At 39.0% G+C, this 27,715-nt stretch overlaps 1 protein-coding gene across 1 annotated transcript in view; it reads right to left on the bottom strand.

Annotated features, from left to right (window-relative positions):
* The window catches only part of STXBP6 (syntaxin binding protein 6 (amisyn)), a 248,733-nt gene that overhangs the window by 172,802 nt on the left and 48,216 nt on the right, over positions 1-27,715 (bottom strand). Inside the window, exon 2 of the mRNA XM_012647300.1 lies at positions 4,935-5,123. Coding sequence (XP_012502754.1) covers positions 4,935-5,088 — 154 coding nt within the window. The 5' untranslated portion in view covers positions 5,089-5,123. The remainder of the gene's footprint in view (positions 1-4,934; positions 5,124-27,715) is intronic.

Raw genomic sequence — 27,715 nt, 5'->3', positions numbered from 1 at the left:
GCCCAGGAGTTTGAGGTTGCTGTGAGCTAGGCTGACGCCATGGCACTCGCTCTAGCCAGGGCAATAGAGTGAGACTCTGTCTCAAAAAAAAAAAAATGAGTACCGAGAACATATTATGTCAAATGTCCCAATAAGACAACCCAGAGTGCATACCTCCCCCAAAATAGTGAAACTTCTCAACCTTAGCTTTAGAAATTCTTGCATAAAGCTTTCAAAATACAGAAAAGCTTCTGCACTATCCCTGGTGCTGCATTAGTAGAACCACGGTATAACCAGGCCATCTCAACTTTGAGAAACTCTAGAGGTAACTCTAAGGAACACCTAGAATTGACAACCACTGAGATAAAGGACAGTACAACCAGGTTCCATACTCTTAATCCATGTCATTACCTTCTTTGGGTACCATTTACATAAATTACTTCATCAAAGAGCATTCAGAACTTTTAAAAGAAAATTTTGCTCCCTTTATAAATCTCAAATCATTTTGAAAAGATTTAAGATTCTCTGCTTCGACAAAATATGTAGAAGAATGTACTAATCACAAAAATTAAAGTTCCCACGAGCTCCTTCTGTGGGGAAAAGTAGCAACCAAGGAAAGATTTTTATCCATTTATGGATATGAAGGGTAGCATCATATATTACACATACAGAATTAAAACAAGAGCAGGAAAATAGATTTTAAACATGAAATCACAGAATGCTCAGTAGGTAACTGGCCTCTAATAACAAACTGATTTTAACTTAGCATGTTTCTAGTTTAGTTTTATAGACTCAAATTACCATGAAGGGAACAAGTGAATGTAGAAATTATTGTGGGCAGGGCTTGTTTTACACTTTGAATGTGTTAACAGTTCTCAGTTATAAATAAAGTCTACACTATAATCAGGTATGTAGTAAGCCAAAAATTCAAATAGCATCTTCCACTAAACATCTATTGTGTCTATACCCAGCTATGTACCAGGTACTATAATGAATTCAGAAGAACACATCAGCTCCAATCTTTGAGCAACCTCTCCATAAGAGAGAGCAAGAATTAAAAGATGACACAAAATAAAGATCTTTTACATAGGCAGACCATACAGATGTAAGCACAGGTTTGCATGATACACGGCTGCTTCTATTTGAGGGTTCAAAAAAGCCATCTGTAATAACTTCTCATACCTATAAAGGAGAGGGCTAGTTTCCACCCACTTTATGGGGCAGACTAAAATAAGAAGGTTAATAAATTCTCATGATCATCTGCTAGTGACTCTGAAAAATTTTTTTCAAAATCAATTTTATTGAGATATATTTACATATAATCAAATGTATCCATTTTAAGTGTGAAGTTTATGAGCTGTGAAAAATGTACAAACCTGGCTAATCACCACTACAAAGATAACACTTGCATCCCTGCAAAAAATCCCCTTAGCTCCTTCACAGTCAATTCTGTCACTACAGCTTAGTTTTGTTTGTTCTAGAATTTCACATAAATAGAATCACACAGTATATAGTCTTTTTTTTTTTCATACAACATAATGCTTTTGAGATTCATCCATGTTGCTGTGTATATTGGTAATTCATTTCTTTTTATTGCCAGGTTGTAGTCCATGGCAAAAATATAAAATAATTTGTTCATTCAACATGTAGATGGGTATTTGAGTTACTTATGATTTTTGGTTATTATGAATAAGACTGTTATGAACATTTGTGTACAAGTCTTTATGTGGACATATGTTTTTATTTCTCCTGAGTATATGCCTAGGAATGGAGTGTTTGACTTTATTAAAAGTGCCACATTGTTAACCAAAGTAGTTGTATCACTTTTACATTTGCATCAGCAAAGTATGACAGCTTAAATTGCTCCACATTCTTGTTAACACTTGGTATTGTCAGTATTTTAATTTTAGTCAATGCTGAAAAGAAAAAGTGGAAACCAATGCTTTGAGAATGCTAATTGCAGAGGCATCTTGGTACATAAGCACTTGCATATTATTCAAGAAGTCAATCAGGGAGTCCAATGAGAAACACTCAAATCCTATCTCAAGATGCCATGGATGAACTAGAAAGATTATTTTTCTCCTTACAGAATTACAGCAAAATAATCCAAGAAAGATCATCTTATTTCCTCCCACTGCAGCACCTTTTTTGGATACCTCCAAAGTATATATAACCCACTCTGAAAATAAGTCTTACAATCATGGACCTCTAACTCTCAGGTTATAAACTGTAATAGACACTGGAAAAAAATTCACACAAAGAAACATTAGTAAAAGATACTGGACATACATAAAACACCCATGCATAGATGCATATTTTGGCAAGCTTTTAAACTCATGATACTTCTCCCCCACCCCTTTTTTCTTAATTTAATGCTTCATGCTATTTGAAGAGTAGTTAAAAATTATTTGCAGACATTGCCCTAATTGGGACAAAGTTTGCCTGCTCAAAATGAATAGCTGGTTTTCATCAACCAAACCACAATGCTTAAAGGGCCTGCCTCCCAGAAAGTGCAGGCAGTTCACACTAATAGCAGGAAGAAGTCTGTCATTACCGGTCTCTGCTTTCACTTCACAGCCTCCTATGTGAGTTGAGCTACAAAGAGGTCATCTCTAGATGGAATAGGAGAAAAGGAGAAACTCAAAATCCTGCTTAGTCTTTTAATGAAGCTGCCATTCCCTCTGTTTGGAATGCCCTCTCACCCATACAATCCTCTTTTCAAAACCAGTGAAGCCCTACTTTTCTTGAAGCTCTTGATTCTCCCAAACAGGTCAGATTCTCCTTACACATGCTTTCACATCACTGTGTTTTTCTTTTTTAACCTTATTAGTTTATAATTATGTTTGTTTTAGTGAGTAACTTGTTAACGTCTATTGCTTCTCCCCCATGAAATGAGGTAAGCTGCATGAGTGTTTCTCATAGCTGTACTCCCAGAACCCAGAATGCTCAGCACATAAAAGGTACTTAATAAATATTTGACTAATTGTTAACTAAAACATTATCAATGATGTGACTGATATGCCTCTAAGCTTCACATAAGTTAGAAAATAAGGGCAGCTGCTTCTTTCTCAATTATGAGAAAAATCAAACTGCAGAAAACTTGGGTGTCAAAGTTGCCTGGCCTTCTCCTGCTCCAATTTCTACTATACCATTTGCTTAAATGTCAGATCTACTTTATCAATCTATCCTCTCAAAATTCAAAGCCACAAAAAGAATGAAGACTTTCAGAACAAAAGATTTTCCTCCATTAGAATGCAACAAAAAAGCAGTTCTCATAGTTTTGGACATTAAACCTGAAGGTCTTGGTAATTTGTAAAAGAAATGCGGTTATCCAATAAGTCCCAGCTCATTATCTTCTATGACCAGGGAAATGGTTATGTTATTTCACTGAGATGAGGCTGTTAGCATCCCCATATCACTCTTGCAGACCTCATGATCAGAAATAGGCAGACAATAGCATATCTCTGAAATGCAAACCAAATTATTCTCTTTCAATTATAGGTATGTACCAGGCTTCTCACCTACCTTTCTGTCAACTACTCATCTACAAGAAATCGCAATGAGACATTGAGAGAATAGAGTTTAAAAAAATTAGAATCACTATGTGTCCATGCTCAGCTGATATTCAGCTCAGCCCAAACACAAAACAAAATTTATTGAAATAGTCATTATTTGTATAAGCAGAACTCTAGAATCTAAATTTAAGAATATGGCAATATTTTTAAGACCTGAGTTTCATTAACAAAATATTAGGACGGTATTAGGAAAGGTTACTTCTTTCTTTCACTTAGTCATTAGATATTAACTGAGCTCCCACTACATGCCAGGCACTGCATGGCACACTAAAGAAATACAAATATCTTCTAACAGTAACCAAATTTTATTAACTTAATCTTTATTTGGGAAAAAGAGAGACCAATGTTTCTGGGTCAATTCTCTCATATTCACTTAAATAAAAGCTTTCTTCTAACCACTGAAAAGTTATTCTTACCAAAGTTCTATATTCTTATTTCATTTAAATCTAATATACAGTCTTTTAAATTTACATGTTCTTTCTGGTAAAAAGTTATTTTTGGCCCATAGTAAATTTTGATAAACTTAAATGATCGGAGGCTTAATTTTTTTAAAGCTAAAAGCCAAAAAAAATAAAATTTTATTCCCAAACCACAATTGAAGGAAATAATAAAAGATGAATTAAAGTAAGCTTAAATCTTCCATTGCCCCATTACAAGAAATATTATCAGAAATATTACAAATGTCCCACACGCTCAGATTAGCATCACCCATAACTACATGGAAAATTTATCCAAATTTTATCTCAAAAATCTTAGTGTGACTCCACAGTAAATCCCACAGATCTCCTACAATCACAAACAGTAAGAGAAAAAAAAAAATCCAACAAAATTCTAAGCTGAATAAACAGATGCCTCTTTCTGACAAGGCAATGGCTGTCAGGCAAAGCAATGACTTGTGAACTAAATTGATTTTCTCACATTCCATAGGTGTCAATATTTATCTTGAGACAAGCCATTGCTGATTATTGGCAACTGTCTAGAAAAAGAAAGCCAATGAAATTCAAAGTGCTAGCAACGACAATTACCCAAATACTAGGAATTGTTCCAAAACAAAAATCCCAGAGGACGGCAAACTCCGTCAGTATCCCGGTGAAGGCAAGTATGGAAAAACAAACGTGGCTGCCAAACCCTTTACAGAAGCTCCTAAATGAACAGAAAAATACATTAAAATTGAACTTCGCTACCTTTCCAATACACGGCAACCTCAAAAATAGAAATGCCACAAGTAAAGAAGGATCAGAGGAAGACAACAGAGAAACAGCGAAGAGGATGGAAGAGCAGACATTACAAAACCTGTGCATATAACCCTCCTGGATACTCAGAATTAACTGTTTTAAAATAGGAGTTGTTTTAATAACATTAATATCTAGTTTTCATTACCTGACAGGCAGATGTAAGTTAAGTATTCGCCTTGACCCCCAGTTGCCAAGAAAGGAATCTTTTTCTTTGTCCTCCTCTTGACTTGGACAGCTCCCAGCATCCTTTCATCAAGAGGTGCAAAAATTTCCTTGCTGATGGCAGATTTGGCACTCATTGTAGAACAAGTGAGGAGGGCACGCAGTGAATTTTCTAAAGAAGAAAAAGAAAAGGAAAGTTGGAATTGATGACATTGTAAGGGCTCATATAAGAATGAGCAGCAAGCTGATTTGCAGGTAAAGTAATTTTCAATTTGCAGTTTAACCTCTTACTTGAAATGCATTATAGAAACCTTAAACAAAGTCTTTATATTTGTAATAACTATGAAAAGATAAAAACAAAAAAGGAATATGTATTTACTCTCTGAAAACGTCAAACACAATGTGAGATGAGCAGCATGAAATGGGATCTAGAAAGCTTGTTCATTTCCACCCCAAGGCAACTTGGACTGACAAGCAGTATCCACCCTATTCCTGTCCTGTAGGGAACAGGATCGCACACTTCCAGCAGAGAAGTCTTTTCACTGCCCAACAATCGTTAAAGTCAAGAAGTTCTTCATACTCCTTCAAAATCTCCTTTAACTCTAATGCATATCCATTTCCCTAATTCTATTCATAGTGGAAATAATTATATCATCTTCTACATAATAACTATACATGCAACAGAAGATCATTAAATTAATACCCTTCTGCTGCCTTTGATTAGGCTAGATAACAAATTCTTATTTATTAGCCTCTTTCAGTGGGCCCTACTTTCCAGTGCTCCTCTGCATCTAGTTGCCATGCTTTGGATCCTTGACAAATAATCCACATTTTCTTCAGCCAAAGTGAACACAGAATTCTAAAAAAGTATCTGACTAATGCTAAGTATTTTGGAAATGTTACCCAGCAGTTCCCGTGTGTTACGCTCCTGTGGTTAACTGGCAGTGGGTGCCCAATAATTAAGAAATAAAGCAGCATGTTGCTGACTCACGGTGAGTCCCTCCAAAACTTACACATACACAGTCCCCATGTTATATTTAGTCTTCTAAAAGATGTACTTCCCTAATGGTCTTAACTCTGCTTATTCGTGTCCATTCGTGTCTGCTTATTCGTGTTCAAGGTCAACTTGAATATTAACTCTGTCATCCAAAAAGCTCAACAGCAACTTGCATAAACTCTATTCCACCATCCTAGTCATAATTAGTCTCTGCCTGAATCACTGACCAATTTTTGTTCAGGCAATTAAAAAATCAGAATTAAAGGTATAGAGAGGGCCCACGGCTTGATCATGCAGGTTGTGCAGAGTACCCAGAGATACTGCATGTGGATCAGGATCACAGCTATATATAGCAATAGCAGCTCAAAGAATTGATCAAATTGCTGTAAAATGGAGTCAACTGGTAAACACCTACTATGTGCCACCTCTATGCTCAGTGTTAGAGATAAAAGAATAATTAAGATAATAATTCTCCAAGAGTTGACTGCTGACTACATCAAAGGTTTCACTTAAATCCAGAAGATTTATGATGAAAGACCGTGGGAATATCTTTTCCAATGCAAGATTCACAAATGCACCCAATACAGCTGTCCGCCTGTAACCCGTCCACATCTGTAGCCTACTGGTAGGAAAGAGATAATATATATTTAAAAAGAGCATCCCTTTGGATAAAGAAATTTCTCCTAGTTTTAATTCTGTAATAGAGCAGGTTTTCCTAGTGGCATCAAGAATATCGATCTATACATACACCAAGAATACATATCTATAGATCTATATATTACAGATCTATACCCAGATCTATTTGTGCTCTGATCACAACATTTTATCATTACTCCACTGAACCTGGCTAAGAACAAAATGAGAACAGTGGAGGGAGACCTGTTTTTCAATGTGCTAGCCACTAACTGATATACTATGATTTCTTTTAAGTTAGCAAACAGAATTTCCCCCATCATGATTTGCTCTATGATTTTCAACTAAGCAGGGTGTTGTAATTTACCAGGGACATTTTTCCAAAAGAGAGAAACACATACTAGTTCTTTTCTAGCTCCAAGGCCTCTCACCTCTCACCATCTGGGGACATGTAAAAAAGAAAGCCAGCGGTAGCTCAGTGGCTTCAAACCATACTACAAGCAACGCAGAAAGAAAGCCACAGTCCCAAACTCATCAGGCGTTCTCTGACCAGCACCTTCCCAACTGGCACGGCTTTTGCTTTTTCGTCTCAGATTCACATTTTTCTAAAACTATAGTTAAAAGAAATAGAAAGCTATCATTTTATTGTATAAAATCTGTCAGAAAAAAAAGAAATACGCATGTTTTCCCAAACTCTTAGGAAATTCTGTTCTTCTTTTGGAAAACTGGTGAGAAATGGAAATGACATTTCCATTTTGTTTTTTATACTGATATTCAGTGACCAAGAACCAAAAAAAAAAAAAAAAAGAGGAAAGATAAAACCAGTAATTTCACTGAACACATATTTTAGAATCAAACAAACTTGGGTTCAAATTATAGCTCCAACATCTATCCCTATGTGATTTATGAGTACATCTCTTAAAATTGCAGATCATCAGTTTACTAACTACAATATGGAGATATCTTCACCTACTTTCTGGGACTGAAGAATTAAATTAAAAAATACACGTAGATCTCTTATTCTAGTGCCTGAATTTAAAAATTTGTTTAAAAGTGGAAAATTTTGATTAACTTCACTACTATGATATGAAAAATAAAAGGCCCTCTGAACTTCTAGTAACTGAGTGAATGTCACCATCCGTACCGGAAGGTATGTGCAAAACTGAAACCCAACTTAATTTACCAAAGCCTCGCTTTTCTCACTCATGGGTATGAGACCCCCCACACATGGATAAATGATCTCTCATATGGAAGGCTCTGTACTAAGTGTCATAAGGATGAGGAATTAATAGGCGTCATCCTCAGGAAACTCAGTAGTAGGCACTCTATGTGAAATTATTGAAAGTTTTTGTTCAGGAGAATGGTATTAACAGGCCTGTGTGGAGCACAAATATGTGTATGTTTTTAATGTCCCCCTGGGAATGGTAATGTACAGTGGGTTAGAAGGGAAAGAATCAGAAAGCAAAAGGAGTACCATTATAGCAATAACTCTGTAGCAGTAACTTATAAGAGTATCCCAAATCTGCTTGTGCGTCTGAAGGTGGCATAGAAAGCTTTTCAAAAACGCAGACTCCTGGGCCCCTCCTTGATACCCACCAAATCAGAATCCTGGGATCTGTATTTTAAACAACTCTGACTTGTTCTCATGCATCCATGCAGTCATCCTGCCACCTAATTTAAAAACTGTTAGTCTAAACAACTGAAGTCTAAACTAGAAAGGTGGTGATGGGAATGCGAAGAATGAATCATTTCAGGAAAGAATACAGGAGTAATGGGTTTTTCCTCCTGATTCAACCAAGCAGCTTTATCAGGTCTTACCTTGTACTGTTGGTTAATCAATGTCCAGCCCATGGCTGAGACCCCACCGCAAGAAAGGAAGAGGAACACAACAGCAATGGTGCACCAATGACCATAGTTACTTCAATCTACGTCACCCCATGGAAGCTTTTTCTTTTCTTGGTCCATAGCTTCTATAGGATATAATTACAAAGCTTTTCTATCCAAGAAACCAACCTACAATATGATTTGCAAGTCAAAGCAGTTGGTAAGCCTTAAGTGTTAGTTGCAAAAACTAATCATGGTTAGTTTTGATCTTTCTCAAGGCCTTTTTCATGTATCTTCTTTTCACTTTTGGCCACCTCATCTATCTATATCCATTTTTTTTAACAAAAATGGCTACTGTACATGGCTACTGTAGTGAGATGGCCCTCCAGCACCCATGCCACCAGGAAATAAGACTGTCCTTTAGAGTGGGAGTTGCAAACTCAAATGACCTCAAGGATCAGGCAGATGAAGCACATAAGTAAAGGAGTACAAGTGTAAAATGTTTTTGTCTTCCAGCATCAACATTTTTGGTTTCCAGTAGTGGAAATGATATTTGTCCTCTGTGGTCAGAAGACCAGGAGGAGGGATAGGGAAATTAAAAATTTCCAGCAAATTAAAAATTGCCAAAAGGCCTTAAATATTTCTCATCTGAGAAGAAAGAACTTCCTCTGGTGAGACAACAATATCATCTATTTAGCTTAACCCTATCAGATTTTTGATTTATCTAACTTCATTAACTTCCCTGTTCTGATCCCATGTTTAACATGCAATCTTCTGACGTTTTGGCCCTGTGGCTGTGCCAACACAAGTATTTTGGACTATCTGACAGTTATACTTCCCATTGTAAATGAGGAACCAGGAATTGTAGATATCAGCCTCATAAACTAGTTATCATGACTCAACACTGAGGCTGATGCACTCAACATGCTGATGTCAAGTTTCAGAGTCTTCAAAGTTAAGAGCCAAGGTGATATTACCCTGGAAGACTTCTGAGGAGAATCAGCTGGTCCTCTCCAGGGCACAGGAACTCTGGTATGTGAACCCAAATAACTTAGAAATAAGAGAAATAAGATTATTTTCTAAAATTGGATTTCTCTGCATTGCCACTTTGTTTTTGAAATTCTACAAATGCAACTTTGACTCTCACCTATAATCTGATGACACTAATCATGCATCTAGCTCAGATTGCCTTCCTGGCTTTAAACTCAGGTAACTAGCTGCAGACTGAACATTTCCACTGAGAGTTAACCTAGATTCCTCCTTGTCCCTCAAACCCCTCAACCTCCCAGTCCTATGGATGTGATTTAATTATTTCTGGACTCTATTATCAGTTTTTCTTTATTCTCACTTCCTCCAGCTTAATTTGGGTTTTCACCATCCCTGGCCTGAATGATTTTGATGCCTCCTGTAAAAGGGTTCCAGTACCACTCCCAATTCACAATCCACCCTCTACACCGTCCAGTATAATATTCTGAAGGATGAATATGAATAACGCTTAACTGTATTTAATTGTTTTTTCTCTATGCCTCGGGTCTTGACAAAGAAACACGATAACCTCAACAAGGAAAAGATCAATGTTGTAAATGTTGAAACCAAAGTAGAGAAATGTTAAATTATCTTGCTTAAACTCCACAGAATACAAATACTAAACGCTACAAGTCATATGTTTTTACACCATCATGAAATCTAAAGATAATCTAAAAACGTTAATTTTGCTCCAAAAATCGAAAACTTTACAAGGTAGTCAGAAAATGTGCATTTTTTATGCAAAGACAATCAATTTTATTTTTTTGATTTCATATATTAGCACCAATGAGATAATGAGGCCAATTTAGCCCCTTTATGAATGTTTACTTCAGTGAGGGTCACTGATTCTTAATGTACAAAATTTTTACCTAGACAACATTACTCTTTGTTAAGATAGTTCTCAAGATGAAAACGTTAATCTATGTCATGTGAGCACATGGAGAAATAATAAATTAGACAAAAATTTTATTCCACCAGCCAATCTGTCCATGTAGTTCAACTACTACTCTTAATTAATAGTTCTTCCAAGTAGAATAGACAGATAACTTTAATCTGATGATAACATTCAAAGTTTGAAAGTGCAATCACTCCAAGTTCAATCATTCTTTATTGGTACAAACAACAAGGGCTATGGCATGGGCTTGCAATGGTGAGAAATCAGATGGAAATAGCCGACCAAGAATCCCTACTTAGGCCTTCAGAAGCTTTACAAAATGGGGACTGAATCAATAAGCATACAGAAAATCCTCTAATAACATACTTGGAGAAGCCAGAAACTTCTAAACAGTAAAAACAAAAATTGTAGGGGTATGAACAAAAGCTAAAAATATTTTCTATTCTGCTAGAAAAATGCTGGAGACAGGTGAGAAATATCTTAAAAGAAGAATTTCAAACAAAGATTGCATATCTATGTCACCTGGGGTGCCCAGGTCCTGCTCACAGAGACTCAGGGGACCTGGGAGACAGGGCCTAGGGCTTGTTTTCTGGATGAATTCTTTGGTTCATTCTGCTTTACAGCAAGATTCAGAACCACTGTCTTTGGGTTTTTCCCCTGTATTTAATAAATAATTTATAAAATAAATGAAAAGGCTCCATACATGGCAGATACTCTGTAAAGCCCTAGTAATGAATCCCTGAAGTTTGCATAGCACTTCATGATTTACAAAGCACTTCCACATGTATAATCAAAATAACCACTAAATGAATCTTCCAAGTTTGCTTCAAGGCTGTAAATTAGCATCCTTAGATATGTGCTTTTATGAATAATAAACTGTCATTTTTAACCCACCCCATTGGTCTAGGGATTATGAGGAAGTGTTATAATTCCTCTCTCACAGAGATTAACATATGAGTTGGAGCCCTATGAAGCAACAACTCTAGTATAAGAGAAAATGGTGTGAGCATTCACGTGTATGTGTATTATAGATGCATGCTTACCTCGGATTCATTTTTAAGAGCAAAACATTATAAACAACTTAAATACCTATCAATTTTCATAGGCTAAATACAGTATAGACCATCTACCTAACAGAATATTACATATCCTTTTAAAACCACGGCACAGACCTATAAATATTGACTTGAAAAAGTGACCATGAAATAATAGAGTGAAAAAAGGAAGGTTACAAAACAGAAAATGTGCTCATAAATGTACAAGTGTATGTATATATTTATATGCATAAAGAGATGTCTAGAAAAAAGTTTTCCAAAATGCTAATATGATTATCTCTGGATTTTGAAATGAGAAAATAGGTCAGAAATTATGCAAGACAGTATCCTTACTATATGATGAACTTACTAGAGTGCTCCTTAAACATTGTGGTTTTGAGGTATACTCTTTCCCCCAAAACCAGAAGACATATCAAAATACATTTCACCATGATCCAATTATCAGGCTTCCTTATTCTCTTTTCAGCTCCAGTGCAGACATAGTATTAAGAACACCAAAGTAAATTAGTAAACTCCCAGCCTCAAAGAGTTAAGAGAAAGGAAAGCAAATGCTATGAATAACTACAGGCCTGGAAGACATTCTTGTGAGACGAAAATGGCACCCTTCCTCTGACCAACTGAAGCTCCACGCCAGGGCCCATGGCCTGGTGAACACAGCACCAACTACAGATCAGCTTGCACCTGCTCTCTCAGACAACCACCTCTGGATTAGTGCAAAAACAGCACAACCATACACAATATCCCTCTTAATAATGTTTAACTCTTTCAGGAAGGAAATAAGAAATCTCCTTTCTGCCATCAGACTACCAAATACTAGAAGACCTGGTTGGCTCTCTTTTCCCTGTGTATACTAACTCTCCATGTAGGAGACATTATGTTCAAAGGACTGATTTCTCTGAGCCTGTGACTCATGTCTGCTTCAATTATAAACCTAGCCTAGACTATTTTCATCTCCTTTTTCCTTGTTTATATGTTCAGTAAGCACATTCTTCTTGTAGGTTTCATATCCAAAGAACAAATCCTGTTCTACACCCAGACAAGACCTGTGTTTATACAAGTTTATTTACATTGTGTGTGTACTTTTTTAACCTTCTGGTCAATCACTACATCCAAATTTTAACAAATGATATGACAAAACTGAAAAATAACACCACCAAGAGCTACAAAGGATATGCCATTGGAGGATTTATTAAGGTAAGATGAAGATTTCATAAGCATCACACATTCAAAGGATTCTATAACAAGACCTCCACATTTACAAGTTTAAATTTCAAGAACCATTTAAGTTGGTTCTACAACACCCATGTACCCATTCTACAGTAACGGGTAGCAATAAAGTACCAAAGAGAAGGTCAAGCTGGAATGCTATCATTGGTACATTATGGATTATGACAAGATTATCAATCCAAAATGTCAGACCAGCCTTAAAAAGTGAACTGAACCGTATCAAAACAAACAAAAAAGAAAACAAAGAGTAGTAAGAGAAAACAAACCAAAAAGAGCTCAAATTGTTGGCGTCCACCAATTTTTACTGAGCACTCATGTCATCGTGGTATCTAATAGCTGGTTGGCAAACTAAGAAAACAAGGTATTGACTTGAGAACATCACTGATAGCAGATGGCACTGGCTGTAGCTAAATCTATCCCAAATACAGACAAAAGCCACACAAGGATTAACTTAACATGGAAATGAACATTTTAATTATGTGCTTGCTGAATGAGTATGTTTCTTTTACTTAACAGTGAAGAAAAGACAAGAGGGAAAAAGCACTAAACCCATACATGAAAGGAACTGGAAGGCTTAGGTAGTGGTTCAGATGTTTTCCCATTCGAGGGTGGTTTGACTGGTAACAGAAGTTATAGATTAAAAAAACAAAAATGTAGCTACCACTAAAAATAAAGAAACAAATAAATGAATAAACTCTCCAGCAAGAATAAGATAAGCCCCTTATATCAGATACTTGTTGATTCAAACCTTAGGTAAATTTTAAGTTTTCTTGATTTAAGCTAATTCTATTTTGGAACAGATTTCAAATACAACACTAAAAAACCCTTGAGACTTTAAGGAGAACTTCCATTTTTAAGTGTATGAAACTTATGAAAACCTAAGATATAGCTGAAACAAGGTTACATGTTTTCTAAAATTTTTAAAATCAGAGCAAAACTTTTTCAAAATATTCTCTAAATCTAACATCAATTTTAAAACATTTCCTACTTGAATCTGTGATTTGGAGAATAACATCACTTTACCATTTCCCAGGAGAGCTTCAGTGAGTTTTCTGTAATTGATCTGTCATCAGTGTTAGACTCTGACATAAAGTCTTTCACAGTAGTGAGGGGCACAGAAGAAATGTGACACTTCAAGGGGCCATTTTACACATCACATCCTTACCTTGTCAGTTTAAAAGGCAAGACCCTGTGCCCTTCAGTGCTTCCATTTCAGAAGTGAAATTTCCAGTAAGGTTCATTAACACTTCTGATCTCGTAAGGACCTGGCCAATGACTATAATCTAACTTTACCCCATCTCCCCAGTGGTCAGCTTCCTGAATTTAGTCAATGAAGTAGAATCTGAATGGTGAAAGCCTCCCTCTCAGTTTCCAAAAGCACTTTCCCCACCTGTCATCTACCTCAAATTCTGACACAAGAGGTGCATACACTTAGATAGGTGACTTTGGTATTCAAAAATCCTTATTAATATGTTTTTACCCTGCTGGGGAGAGAGATTTATTTTACAGAAGAGGAAACTAAAGCTCAGAGTGGTTAAGTAAATTGTCCTAGATTACACAGCTTTTCACAGGCAGAGCAAGGATTTAAACCTAGGAAGAATGACTCTAGAAGAATCTTTGCTCTTCCTTACTATGTCACATTGAAGAAACGAGAAAAGGTAGGGATAGGTGAGGCAGAAGTACATTCTAGGTAAACAATTTCTACTGCTTCACAGTTCTGCCTCTGACCAGTCTGCTTTCTGGTGGACAAAAGATACTGTTATCATCCCTGCCCAGCAGCCACAGAGATAACGAACTAGGCTCTAGCTTGAAGTCATTCTTTCTGGGTATCTGCTCATCTCGGGTATGCATGTCATGCTGTTTAGTTGGCAAAGAGGACGGCATAGTTTCTTAGGATAGAGCTTGTTTTGATTCCACAAATAAAACCGGGCAGTTGACAATACGTTAGCCGAGAGATTCCACGACAGATCTGTGTCTCCATAAATGGGACAATGCCCACCAAAGCCTCATCACAGCTGTTTGCCACCATCCTTTCAAGACCAGCAGTTTGCAACAGAAGTCAACTCCTGAGAAGAACTTGGATGACTGCCACAAGGCAGTTTTATGAACCTTGTACGCTATTTTCCAAACCGGAAAGGGCTTAAATATGAAAGGCACATATTTCAAAGGTCTCTGCTGGTTCTCAAGGGAAACTCCTCTTTCGACTTCCTTTGCTGTATTACCCCCCTCTGGCATTTCAAAAACACAGCTTGGACCCTCCTTGCTATCTCTCCCCTCGCACTCTTTCTGCGTCTTCTATTTTTCACTGCCAGTGCTTCAAACCACCTGAGCTTCACAAATTTAAAAGGCTCTGCAAGGGAAAGTTCATCATTTCATTTTACCGAAAAGAATCTCTGCAAGACCTTCACAAATGAGCCAACCAACAACGATTCTTTGACATCTTTTTTGGGCCCTACCCACCAGCAGCTTATACCTAAGCTGAAAAGCTTGGGCGGGGCAGAATTTTGGCATTCTTAAGCTGAAAAGTTTAACAGCTGGAAGTGATCCTAGTGATGGCCTAGCTCATCCAATGGTCTCATTTAACTCAAAAGGAAACTGAAGTCCAGAGGGTGACTCCAAAGTCATACAACTAAGGAACAGCAAAACCAAGCCAGCTAGACATTGCTCTCCACTTTACTGCAATGCTCTTTCAAGTAAAAATCAGAGAAGCATGAAATGATAATATGAAATATTATAGCAGTCCCAAATTTGTGGAAGGAAAGAACAGGTGGTATGTATGTTGAGAGAGCAAGGAGAAGAGAAAAAGGGACAACATGGTTGATTGCCATGGAGAATCTTCTCACGTTCATTTTTTTTGGGGGGGGGGGAAGAGGAACTGGCATAAAATTAAGTGCTGGCTGGAATACTTCTAGCTCATAGAGTCCTAAACCTTGGCTCTTGGCTATCACCTTTTATCCCTTGAATTTTCACAGTTTATGTTCTCTCATTTGGCTATCAAGGCCAAAAGCAATGATGGTCTGCCCAAGCGGAACAGTCTGGGGTAGTCCAAGAAGCACAGAGTAACTCTGGCCAAGTCCCAACCCACATGCCTCTGTGCTGACCCCAACTGACGGGAGCCTCTCCTGCAGTCTCAGTGCTCTGAGCCACTGGCAGGAGAACACACCCTGGGTGAAGTCACATGTCCATTATCAGTCTAGGAATTAATGTTCTGGTGGTGGTGGTCTCCTGAAAGTGCATACTAACCACACCAGCTGTTGTAAGGGGTTCTCAGTACCTATTCCAGGCCCTGGCAAACACCAGGGTAAAAAGATAGGAATCTGTCAAGCCCAGTTCTTGTCTTTGGAACTGCACCCTTCAAGCCTCAGTACAAAAACACCACCAGGTGCCTGCAATCTGTAATCAGTGCTCTATTAAAGTACTCTCAGAAATGCCGGAATTATCCTGATTTCCACACACAGCTGCACAAGGTCCTGTTGGGTAACTGCAAGAGTCTTTACAGGTTCACTTAAGACTCTCCAGAAGCAACAAATTAGAATGCCATGGTTGGGATCCAGCATCCCATGACAGTGAAATCTCCATGTGAGTGCGACGGGTGGGTAGGTGGGCATCCTTATTCTATGTCTTGAGATGTAACATAATAACCTACAAATCCAGGTCAGACTCGAGGTCCATACGCAAATGCAGGCTCTGCCCCATTCAATCAGCTCTTCTGTCATTCAATGTCAACCCCTTTTTAATCAGCATGTTCCAGAAAATAACTAACTTCTGACCTAACTAGATGTGCAGTATCTGATAAGGAAGAAAAAAAATCTATTAAGTGAATACTACCATAACATGAACTCAATTAACACTAGTACAAGTTTAATGGTATCACACATTAACAAACTATAATGACATTCAAGCACTTGTGATCAGGACCACCTCCTAGAAGCTGGGGGCCAAGATACAGTGATCACTTTTCCTCTGCCCCAACCTGACAAGTGCTGTGGTGACAAGAAGTCTGCATTTGTCATCAGAGGATCTAGATTTGAGCCTGTCTTTGCCTTTACTCAATGAATAACACTTGGGCAAAATCCTACCTAAGACCTGCATCTTCATCTTTACAATGGGATAAGCGCCACCCACTTCACAGGACTGTTGTGAAGGACCAAAAAGGGAGATCATGAAAATCAGCTTCCGGGGTCTGTCTGCTTCCACCTGGGCTGCCCGGTCCTTGAAAGGCAGACAAGCACATCAGCATGTCAGCTTATATTTGCAAAAGCATGTGTATCGCAGTGTATTTTACAAAGCCTTTCCTGAAGTGTCATCCTATTTCATCTTACAAACTTATGAAGGCAGTATTATTGCCTCTGCTTGACAGGTAAAGAGAATGGATGGGTCTTTCTCCTACAGTCTCATCCTATTCCCATTGCTACCCTCTGCCTCGCCACATGGAACTGCCAGTCTAAGCAGGAAAATGATGACAGCAGCCAACTGAAGCTTGCCTCACTGTGAGTGAAGTGTTGTTATCCAAGGGAGATGCAGAGTGGCGTGGATATTAAAAAACAAAACAAAACAAAACAGAAAATGGATACACAAAGAGCAAAGCTGTTATGGTGGCACTGTTCTAGACATTCAGGATACTGAGAGAACAAGACCAATAAAGTCCTTTCCCTCATGGAGCTTACACTCTAGTAGGGAAGAAGAACAATCAACTAGGTAGCCAATCAATGCAGTAGCTGGGAAGAGATCAATATAGACAGGTCCTATGGGTTCAGCAAATAGGCAAAGGGATAAAAAATAATAGCCACTGTCATTCACCACAAACCATCAACAGGAAAATCAAATAATATGGACTCCAAGCCTTCTGAGAGGATATTCCTTTGGCCTTGAATGACTATTTTTGTCCTAGCAGGTTCTGCTCCTTATTAACAGAGGTAATGACGAAATATCATCTAGGGACAGGACCTATCCTTCTTCATTCAACAAACATTTACTGAGTAATCACTATGATGTGGGCTCTGCATGAGGGTTGGAGATCACAGACAAATTAGATATATTCAAGGAAAAAAGTTTCCAGTCAAGGAAAAAGACAGGGAAAACAGGCAACCAACAAAATGAAGAATCTGAAGTTGTTGCTCCACAGCAGCAGAAAACGCAGGCACAGTTTAATCCTTCAGAGGCTGGTGATCAGAAGATACTTGCTCTATTAAGCCTATCCTTGAAATGTAATTAAAGAATTTAATTAAGTCTGCCTGTGTGGATTATGCAAGTAGATCTACTTCAATGGAAAGCCATAAGCAACGCTTCAGGAAGCCATTAGCTCTGCGTGTGCGACCTAGAACGCATGTCTACTCTGGTCTCTGCTTCCACCTGGAATCTGCGCAATGGGTGTGCCCTGAACTGCCCCCGGTCTCAGGTGGGACACGGAGAACACTCTGCAGGGAATCATTTCTGCACAGAACCTACACACTTTCAGAATAGCAAGAGAAAGTACATAAGTGGTCATGGAGACACCACAAGTAAGAGATGTCTGAAACAAATAGGAACTCTGCAAATGTCCATTTGGTACTAAGTATTTTGGCGAGGAATAGGGAGGTGGAAGGAAAACTACTCTAAAAATGCTCATCTCCACCTGTGTAGAGAAGTTCACTGAAGTGGGAATGGACAGGCCTGAGGTCATAAATGCATAGTTTTGCAAGAACAAGTTTTCATGGCTCACACACATTTTAAAAAACATTTTATGTAAAACAGATTTCCAGTTTGTTGTAATACTTGGGAGGACCTGGCAACACTAGGTCTGCACCCCATTATCTCTACAATCCCAAATTCACCAGTCCCCACCTCTCCCTATCCTTTCATCCAAACTGAGGCTTCATGTCAGGTGACCTCCATCATCCAAGTTGCCCTGTTCTTCTAATAAGTGGCCTGTTCACGAATTCATTCCTGTCTGGTTACTGAGGCTGCAGTAGCTGATATAGATACTAAATTAATCAGCATGACTAGGAAAGTTGTAAGAATACATTTTCAGAAAGGTAGAGCACAGTTTAAAAAAAAAAAAAAAAAGAAGGTACTGTCCAATGGAAGAATAAAGCAGAGATCAAGAAATTGTCATGTCCATTTGGGGGAACTGAACCAAGGGCATCAAAATAAACAAAAAACAAGACAAACATTCACACCCCATAGTCGTCTTAGAAGTTTTATAAACACTTTATATTTTCTCTCGCCCAACATGCCAACTACTCTGATAAAGTGCCACCCAGCAAGCTCTGGAAAGACAAATACAAATAAGGTAGAATGTGTGTTGAGGGGGAAAGTGGGGTGGGGATGCCAGGGGTCTCTATACAGCCAGCTGGCATAAACTTCTGGAGGATACTTCTTCCGTCATATTTACCAAAAGCTCTGAAAATAGGCAGAACCTTTCCAATACCAATTCTACGCCTAGGAATTTTTCCAAAGGAAATCATCAAGCAAGTGAGCAAAGATGCATATTCAAAGATGTTCATCTACTCAACTGGTATTCTTAAAAATACCAGCCTGGTAGTTTTCTTTTACTGATATCCTCTTCAATCTCTATATAGAACCTTAAAGAGTCAGTGTTCTACAGAAACTTGAGGGCCCAAACTTTATCTATGCATGTTTTCACCCTTTCAACCAGGCATTTCATGGAGTATCTATGTTCATGTCTGCACTAGGAACTCAGCGATAAACAAGACAATTGCTGCCCATGGATAGGCCCACAGGGCAGGCACTGTCTGGATACTATGCCAGACATAGTCTGGAGCTCTGAACCTGCAAGAGCACTCTTCATAACCACTGCTGTTTCAGGGACCACTGGCTTCACACTGAGAGCTTAAATACGTAAGATCTGCAATTTGGTTTTTAAAAGAACTTTTATGTCTAGCCTTTCCCTCATAGCCCCATGCAACATATTTCTTAGATTTCTGTGTTCACTTCAAACGTACCTAGAAAGCAATAAATTACAAAATGCCAAAAGATCATTCCCAGGACAATTGCCATTGCTTTACACACTAAGCATCATTACAGAATCGGTCTGTTAATTCTCTGTGCCTTTCCATAACATGGAAATCACCTGTGCTTCTGGACAGTTGTGTCAATGTGACGGTTAATGGAACAGTTTCCCGTAAGGTAAGCCTAACCCAACCCAGCCATACGTAGAAAGCCCTGAAGAGACAGAAGACAGGACTGGGAATCAGGAACTTTTACTAGCCAAATTAAGATAAATAAATTAAAACAAATTAAGATAGATAAATAACATATCTTTTTCAAAAAAGTACCAATGCCTTAATCGGTTTGATGACTGGTTCATGACTTGGGTACTTCTTGGCTGCAGCATTCCTTGAGGCTGAGGGATTTACAGAATGACTATGCTGATTTCCACTATTCTCATTCTACCCCTCTGTTATCATATACTTCTCAATGGTATGTAAATGTAAAGGCAGCTCACTGTTCTTAGAGAAAGCACGAACAATTAAATGCAAAGAATGTCAATAGAGTGCAAAAAAAGAACTTTTCATTTTTTTCCTATGCAATTAACTTAGAACCCACATGGAAATTAGCCAAGAAAGAATGCTCAGAAAGAAACAAGCTTAATTACAGAATCCACATCCCATAGATACCTATTCTATCCATTACAAAATTAGGATGCTCTCATTTCTTAACAGAAGTTGAAGGAAAAAATTCCAAAAAGAAACTCGTTTGAGAAATATCCACTAAGATTTTATTTTATATCATTAAGTACTGAAGAACTCAAAAGAGAGAGGAAAAAAAAAAAACACTTCAACAATCAGATTTTAACAAGAAAGGCACAAAGAAGAAAACTAGAAGAAAAGGCGTAGGAAGAAAAGAGAAGATTCCACAGTATTTCCAAAGACCCAGGCCAATCAACCTAAAGACAACTCTACAGATCAGGGAACTCGTTTCTTGGTAGAAGAGGCCAGGCACCAAGCCAAGGGCCTAGGAAGCAGAGAACCTCCAATGAACCTTACTATTTCCAAGCATCTGGCCTCAGAATGCCGGCAAGGAGGCCACCCATCACCAGGGTGGGCTCTGTTCCACTAGACAGAGCATGTGTTGAGCCAGTGACCCACGTCTTTCTCAAAGATAGCTTGAGAAGTGGAGATTTCTTCCCCACTTTCTTACACGAGCACGATGGTTGTCCTCACCACTATACCTAAGGCACGTACAGTGGTTACATGCACCACTTAGTCCATGGGTTGCAGAATGGCTAGACTGGATCAGGAGAGAACTAGAGTTGGGACAGATATCATTGAGAATCATGGATTCAGACTGAGTGATGCTTTTTAAGCGGTCCCATGGCTGCTTCTCTAGGTAGCAGCTATGACTTTCAGATGTTCCCTGTTAGGGAAAAGCTAAGTGAATGTGTACTTTTACCTGTGAGGATTGGATTACATTAGAAGAGGGTTTCTTTGGCACTGTGTGTGGGAAATAAGTTATGAGCCAGGCAGGCAGGGTCATGCCTCAGAATGCCTTGCTTCTCACTTTGTGCTTTTGAGGGAAGCTGTCAAACCTCCTGATTTTCTGAACCACATGGTTATGCCTCCTCAGTCGGGCTGAGTAGACTGGTAGGTGGAGGGAGAGCCTTGACTTAGGAAGAGTCTACCCAGCTACAATATGGTCTTGTTTGAAAAGATAAACTGAGCCAATCAGATTCTGAAAGAATACCCAATTAGTACTGGGAGCTGAAGCTCCAAGGTCAATTATGCAGAGTGAGGCTCAGATGGGAAGGCTGATCACATGCAAGCCAAAGTCACAGAGAAAGCTGATCTGTAAACTGAGGAAAGCGCAGTGCAAAGAAAGAGAGAGAGGACAGAGAGGATAGGGAGAGAGAGAAAGAGATAGGAGACAGAGAGGAGAGAGCCGGGGTGGGGAGAAAGAAGGGATAAAGAGAGAAGGAAAGGGGGAGAGAAGAGAAGAGGGGAGAGGGGAGGAGAGGAGGGGTGGAGAGGAGAGCACAGAGAGAGAAAGAGAAAGTAGAGAGAGGGAGAAGTCCCCAGAACTTCCTGTTCATATTCAGGCTCATGAAAAACTCCTGTTTTCTTAAGTAATTGGAATGAGCTGCTATTTCTTGAAACCAAAAGAACCTAACAAAAGCAATGAATACTGGCAAATAAACCCAAATCTGCAAGTAGTATGTGTCTCTCTTTATTCATAAAGTAGGCCTAACAGCTGCCCAAATCAGTTCATGCAGGTCATTGAGAGAATGCAGATTAATGTGAATGTGCAGTTTGTTAATAAGGGGTGTGGATAGTAAAATGACAGCCAGTTCAGAGTTTTAAATACACTGAGAACTTCCATTGCCTATGTTAGCTGCTCAGTTCACTGAGCTTTTGTCATCCCCGAAGGCAACATAAATCCAGTCAAAAGACACATTAATGCAAGATGACTTTTGTATTTTATGTAAGGGGAAAAATCAACCAATTCAAGGTTATGATTCCCATAAACTCAAACCACACTAAATATGTCATCTTAAAAAGAGAGAGAGAAAGAAAAGAAAGTATGCCTAGAAGACAAACTTTGGCAACAGACAAGTAGATCTCTCAGAACTGCCTTTTCTCCATGATTGCATGGCCTCAAGGGGCTGCTTCTCACACAGGACAAGAGAGCTGGTAGACGGCCCCACCCAGCCGTATATCCTCTATGCCCACTCCCAGTGGCAGCATGGAACCCCAGGCACCTGGTGGCCCTCCTCTCAATATGATCATTCTTCCTCCTGCTGCTTCTCCCATGGCTGGGCTAAATGCCACTCTTTTATACCACATGCCCATAGCTCTACCACTGCACCAAGTTCACTGTAGGGAACTGCTGTTTTCTGCTTATAAGTCTATGTTTCCAACCAGATTCTGAGCTACTGAAGAAGTCCCAGCACCTAGCACAGTAGCTGGTACATCACAGAGCTGAAAAGGCCTGTTGTGAATGCATGGATCCATCCTCCCCCTCCTGTCCCACCTTCCTGTCCCTACCCTTTCTTTTAAGGGCACTACTTAGCCCCATAGTCATGCTGAGAGAGACTGCTGTAACCAGCCACCTACTGGCTTTGCCTTCCCTTGGCTCTGTTGCAGCCATACCAGAAACAAGACCATGACCAACCCTGCAAAGGCACAGTCTACACTGCACATCTTCCCTAAACACAATAAACTGACTTTTTAAAAATAATAGGGAAAGAAAGAAAAAGAAGTCAAAGACACAATCTTACCAGCTTATATAAAACACCTAATGCAGGACCATAAATCAGGGGTCAGCTAACATAAAGGGCTACATAGTAGATATTTTAAGCTTCATATACCGCATGGTCTCTGGTGCAACTATTCAACTCTGCTACTATAGTATGAAAGCAGTCATAGACAAAAGAATGGACATGACTGTGTGCCCATAGAACTTTATTCATAAAAACAAGGGGCTGGCCTACAAGCCAGAGTTTGCTGACCTCTGATTAATCTAATGCAACAAACACATATCATGTATATATGTATGTGCAAAACATCAATGTCAGCTGCTGAGGTAGATATAGCAGAGCATCCCAGGCCTACATTATACTGGAGGAGAATCAACAATAAATAACTGAAAAAATATCTGATGAGTATGGTAACAGAAGCACAAACAACACTGAACAGTCAACTTTAGAACATCTGAACTGTTGACCAACACTCTTCCCTGGCTCTGGGACACCACATACCTTGGTTTTGTCCCAATCCCTCTGACCACTTTTTCGCAGTCTCTGAAAATTTTTCTCCACCACTTGTGTTTTTTCCTAAAATTTTATTCCTCCAGGTTCTGTCCTAGGATCTCTTCTCCCTTGGGGACCTCCTTCATTAAGACTTCAAGTACCACCTATAGGCTGGAAACACATCATAGCTACATCTTCTGCCCATATGTCCACCATGACTGTCCTATTAAGAGTTTACCTGAATTACCCAAGACATGTCAAACTCAGCAAGTCCAAAACTGCATGAATCATCTTCCCCTAAACAGTTTCCAGTCCTATGTTCTATCTGTGCACCCGAGTCAGAACACAACTCCTCCCATCCCTCACAATAGATAGATTGCCAAATTCTGTTCAATTCTCCTTTCTAAAATCTTTCCACATCTACTGACTTCTCTCTTTTGCCATTGCTCTAAATCAAAGTGACATCATCTCCTGCCTAGATTACTACCAACATCGTCTGAACCGAAGGACCAGTACCTAGTTTTGCCTCCCTCCAACCCACTTCCCACAGTGTACAGCTAGAGTCACTACTCTAAAATGCGTGGGTAGATAATTTACCAGCTGCCTCTCAGCCCGAGCCACCCTTTGCATTCTGCTTTATGATGCTGGAGCTAGAAATCTGCAAACCACATCTCCCAGATCCCTTTGCAACTGACTTCTTGTTAGACTCTGTCTGTGACAGCCACTGGCAGGAGACTATAAGGCAGAGGTTGACAGAAGAAACTCTCTTCCTGTTTTCCGCCTCCCATCAGCCTCTACAGCAGCAGACAACTCCAGCTCCTCACACTTTTAGCACTCTGTATACCAGCCATGGGCTCTCCTTTGATGGTCTGAGTACCAGCCACAAGGCAATTCCTCCCCAGAGGTCCAAGTACCTCCCTTAGCAGTCAGCACATCAGCTCTATGACAGCTCCTACTCTGAATGTCTAGGTTAGTTAACATCACCCATTCCCTTTTATCTGTCCCAGTCCCAGGGATGGCAGCTGCTTCCTAAGTTCCTAGTCTATATTGCCTCTGCTTCCAGTATTTACTCTTCATCCAATACCCTACGTCCCTGATTCCCTGTGTTAAATTACCTCAGTTAGTATCTGAAATACTAACTTTGCATCTCTTTTATGACCTGATGCAGTATTTGATACCAAGAGTTGTTTGGAGGAAACAGACTCTAACAATGGGATTCTGTGATTGCTTTCTTACCTCTCTGACCTTTAACAGTGAGGACCTCCTTGTCTCCCTCCAATATATTACCTACATGGCACCTACTGTGATTTTTCTAGAATGTCTGTCATCACCTCAATGACTCACCACTGCCATCAGGAGAGTGGGTTTGATAAGGCTCTCCAGGTTCTAGAGCCACCATTTCTCTAACTTCTCTAGCTTCTACTTCCTCCTCCCTCATGCTCCAAGCTCAAACCACTCTGAACTTCCTTTCTCCTAAGTCGCTTTCAATCCCTTCATAAAGCTATCTCCTCAGCCTTGCATATTGCCCCAATCTTCTCTGTTCACCTGGTTAACTCCTACTTGGCTTAGAAAGCGCTTTCTCCAAGAGGTCTTCCCAGATCTGCATGCAGCCTGAACTTCACCATTACAGCAGTAGTGATGCTGCCTGTTAACACCATGTAGTCACTCTGTAACCCCCCAGAAAACCATGACTTCTAGGAAGGCAGCAGTCTCAGTCCATTCAGGTTGCATTAATATAACAAAATTCCATAGACTGGGTGGCTTATAAACAACAGAAATTTATTTCTCCCATTTCTGGAGACTAAGAAGTCTCCAGATCAAGGTGACAGCAGATTTGGTGACTGTCAAAGGCCCATTTCCTAGTTCATAAATGATGCCTTATAGATGGAAGGAACAAGGCAGCTCTCTGGGGCCTATATATAAGGGCACTAATCCCATTCATGGAGAATCTGCCCTCCTGACCTAATCCCCTACTCATTGCCTCCACTTTCTAAAATCATCACATTAATGATTGGTTTCAACCTATGAATTTGGGGGGTGGGGGGCATAAACAGTCAGACTATGGCAGTAAGTACCACGTTTATCTTGTTCACAGTTTTAATTCCACAGAGGAGGTGCTCAATAATAATTTGTTGAATGTATGGATGAATTCATGAATGAGAAGGTATACATTAATTCCTACTAGGGAGATTTGGGAATGCTTCTTAAAGAAGGTAGGATTTTGTAGTAGACCACCAGACCAAATCTCCAGCACTGTAAACATTTTACAGAAAATAACATTATCCTTAGCTTCCATGGACTGCCTAACAAAATAGGTAAGAAGATGTTTCTTTTAGGGGTGTCCAAAGTATGTAGCATTTGGAAAATAAACTTTTGGGGAAAAAAACTTCTACCTTTGGGATTCATTCATAGGCTAACCACATAGACAAAACTGTCTTAGAAATATAGTGACTAAACTCCCTTGGATGTTTATCTCCCCATATTCTCCCCTTTTAGAGGACCATCCTGATTCTAACTTCTTTTCTAAAGTAAAAAGTATACTGAGATCCCAATAAACTTTATTGCTTTCCCTTCACAAACCTCATACACCAGATTTTAGAAAGTGTTTTAAACCAAGTATGCTATAAATCTGAACATTGCTTTCAGAACTCAAATGTAAAGAAAAGTACATCAACGAGGTAAAAATCTTTATATTGATCTCTCTATATAGATTTACTATATAAATTAGAGAGAAGCTTCCATGTTTGGAACCCATTCTCTCCCTCCCCACACAAATAGTTGAAATAATAAAAGAAATGGCTGAGTTTTCCTGTAGTTTTGTAACTTTAAGGGTAAAAGTAATAAACCTACATAAATCTTACTGCATAAAACTTAACCTACCTTTCATACTTAAAATTTATTTATGATAAGTCAAACATTGACCAAAAGCTCCTAGGTTAATATTTTTTCTAATGCTTCTTGGCTATTTAGAAGACTTATTTTTGCTGAGTACACATCATAATATTTTGCTGTTCAAGGTTTTAGTCCTTAGGAATTTGGTTAATCATTTACTTTTTTCCTTGATCTCTTGGTAGCAATAATACACTTAGCAGAGATCAATGACAGCACATATTCTCCCTATTTATTTTCAGGTCCAGTAATAATATTAGGACTATTCCTAGCATGAGGTTAAAATAGCACAGCACCAGGAAAGTGGAAATTATTCTCTGAAGTTGGTTAGCTTTTTAAAACAGAAAAATTGTTCCCACTTTTCATTGTTACTTTATTATCTGTTGACTTTAACAATGGATCAAATGCCTGCTCCTGTCCCTTTTTCTCCCTGCCTTCCTTCCTCATACCAAATTCCTTCCTAAACTTTCAATAACCAACCTAAGTGGGCTTCCTATACTTGAATCTTTCACCCTCACTTCCCTCTGCTACATCCCTAGTAGTTCATTCAAAACAATGACCCCCAAATCACTTCTTGTGCATTTCAGTTCAATCTCATCTCATTTTTGGCATCACGTAGCCTCTTTACTTTTCTCTTTTCAAAAAAAAGGAAGGGAAGGGGAGGAGAGGGAAATTTTGGTAACAGAGACATAGCCCAGAGTACACAAAGACACGAGAGTGAAAGGGAATGCACCCTTCCTGGAAACTGACAGCCAAAGAAAGAGAGGGAAAAGCAAGAGCACAGAAGGCCACCACTGTAGTCCAACCTCTCATTTTACAGATTAAGAAACTGAGGTCCACAAAGAGGAAGTGACGTTACCTAGATTCACAAAGCATCTATGTGTTAAAGCCATTTCCCAACACACAGGCCAGAATCCCGTCCACTCTTCTCACTATGCATGGTCCTCACCATCCCCTCATAATGGCACTGATGTATACAGGTGCTCATGTACTGAAGCCAAGTCAACCTTGCTGTACTTCCCAAAGTCAAACTTGATGCCATCATCCAGGCCTTTACTTTCTCATGTTCCCCTTGCTGTCTACTCAACTATCAAATACCAAATCAAATATCACATCTTCCAAGATTCAGTTCAAACCCCTTCTATGGCTGCTTTCTTATTCTCATTCATACCCAATTCGTACTCAAACTAACCCTTAATCCAACTGAGTATTTTGTAATGTCTATCAGAGGACTCACAAGATATTATGGTATGTATTTGTTTTCCTGTGTTCAGTGACTAAACCAAAACGCCCTTGTGAACAGTATCAAGTCCTATTATTATGCATCTTTGTATTCCCAATCCAGAGCTCAGTGACCCATGCCTAGGAAGCACTGCATAAATGTTTTAAAATATTTATAATTCTTTTGATTATGTAATATAAAAATGCACAAAATAAAAAATAAAAGGCTACAATAAACTCACCCTTCAGAGATAACTATTGTTAATAGCATGCCATACAATCTCTCAGACTTCTTTCTGTGACTATATAA

This window comes from Propithecus coquereli, unplaced genomic scaffold (assembly GCF_000956105.1).
Source record: "Propithecus coquereli isolate 6110/MARCELLA unplaced genomic scaffold, Pcoq_1.0 Scaffold261, whole genome shotgun sequence".
Classification (NCBI taxonomy): Eukaryota; Metazoa; Chordata; class Mammalia; order Primates; family Indriidae; genus Propithecus; species Propithecus coquereli.
Note: the sequence above shows the minus strand (reverse complement) of the source record. Positions and strands in the feature narration are given on the sequence as shown.